The sequence below is a fragment of the Myotis davidii genome, unplaced genomic scaffold (assembly GCF_000327345.1).
Source record: "Myotis davidii unplaced genomic scaffold, ASM32734v1 scaffold1717, whole genome shotgun sequence".
NCBI classification, from domain to species: Eukaryota; Metazoa; Chordata; class Mammalia; order Chiroptera; family Vespertilionidae; genus Myotis; species Myotis davidii.
Window position 1 is genome coordinate 770,541 of NW_006287955.1, and position 624 is coordinate 771,164.

The 624-nt window shown below is 60.3% G+C and overlaps 1 protein-coding gene across 1 annotated transcript in view; it reads left to right on the forward strand.

Annotated features, from left to right (window-relative positions):
• SLC45A4 (solute carrier family 45 member 4) overlaps positions 1-534 on the forward strand; it is a 21,123-nt gene extending 20,589 nt beyond the window's left edge. Inside the window, 1 exon segment of the mRNA XM_015561421.1 lies at positions 528-534. Coding sequence (XP_015416907.1) covers positions 528-534 — 7 coding nt within the window.
• Positions 535-624: the final 90 nt, after the last annotated feature.

Consider the following 624-nt stretch of genomic DNA (forward strand, 5'->3'; position numbering starts at 1 on the left):
GCTGCTGGGCACACGCCCGCGGGGTGCGGGGCACAGGCACCCGCGAGCGGCCAGTGCTGCTTCCGTGGCCGCGCCAGCCCCCGCGCCTGCCCAGCGGAGGGGAGGCTGCTGTCACGTAGGCAGAGCCACGAGCCAGATACCACCAGGATTCACTTTCTCCACAATTAAAAACCATTTGAAATCTTTTTTTTTAACTGAAAAAGATCTTTAATTTCCACTTGGACCCGCAGGCACACTGTCCTGCAGGTCTGAATTGTGAGCTAGGCTTACCGTGTCGGCCGTGAGCAGGCTGTGAGCAGCTCGGAGACGGGAGGGCTGCCTTCCGCGGCACCTCTGAGCCTTCAGGTCCCAGCCACCTGGCCGGTGACGGACGTGCTCACCGGCGTGTTCTCTGGTGTCGGGAGGCGTCAGATCTCGCCACGCGTCGGTGCTGCTGCTCACTGCGGGAGAGTACTTTTCTTTCCAATTTTAGAAAAAAATTTTTTTCCAAACACTGTTTAGACTAACAGCATCTCCTCTCCCCTCAGAGTTTGACACGTGTGCAGCCCCTGGGCAGCGGGCATGTGGCAGCCACACACCAAAGCCGGGAGGGCAGGGCCCTGCTCCTGGGGCGGAGCGGGCGGT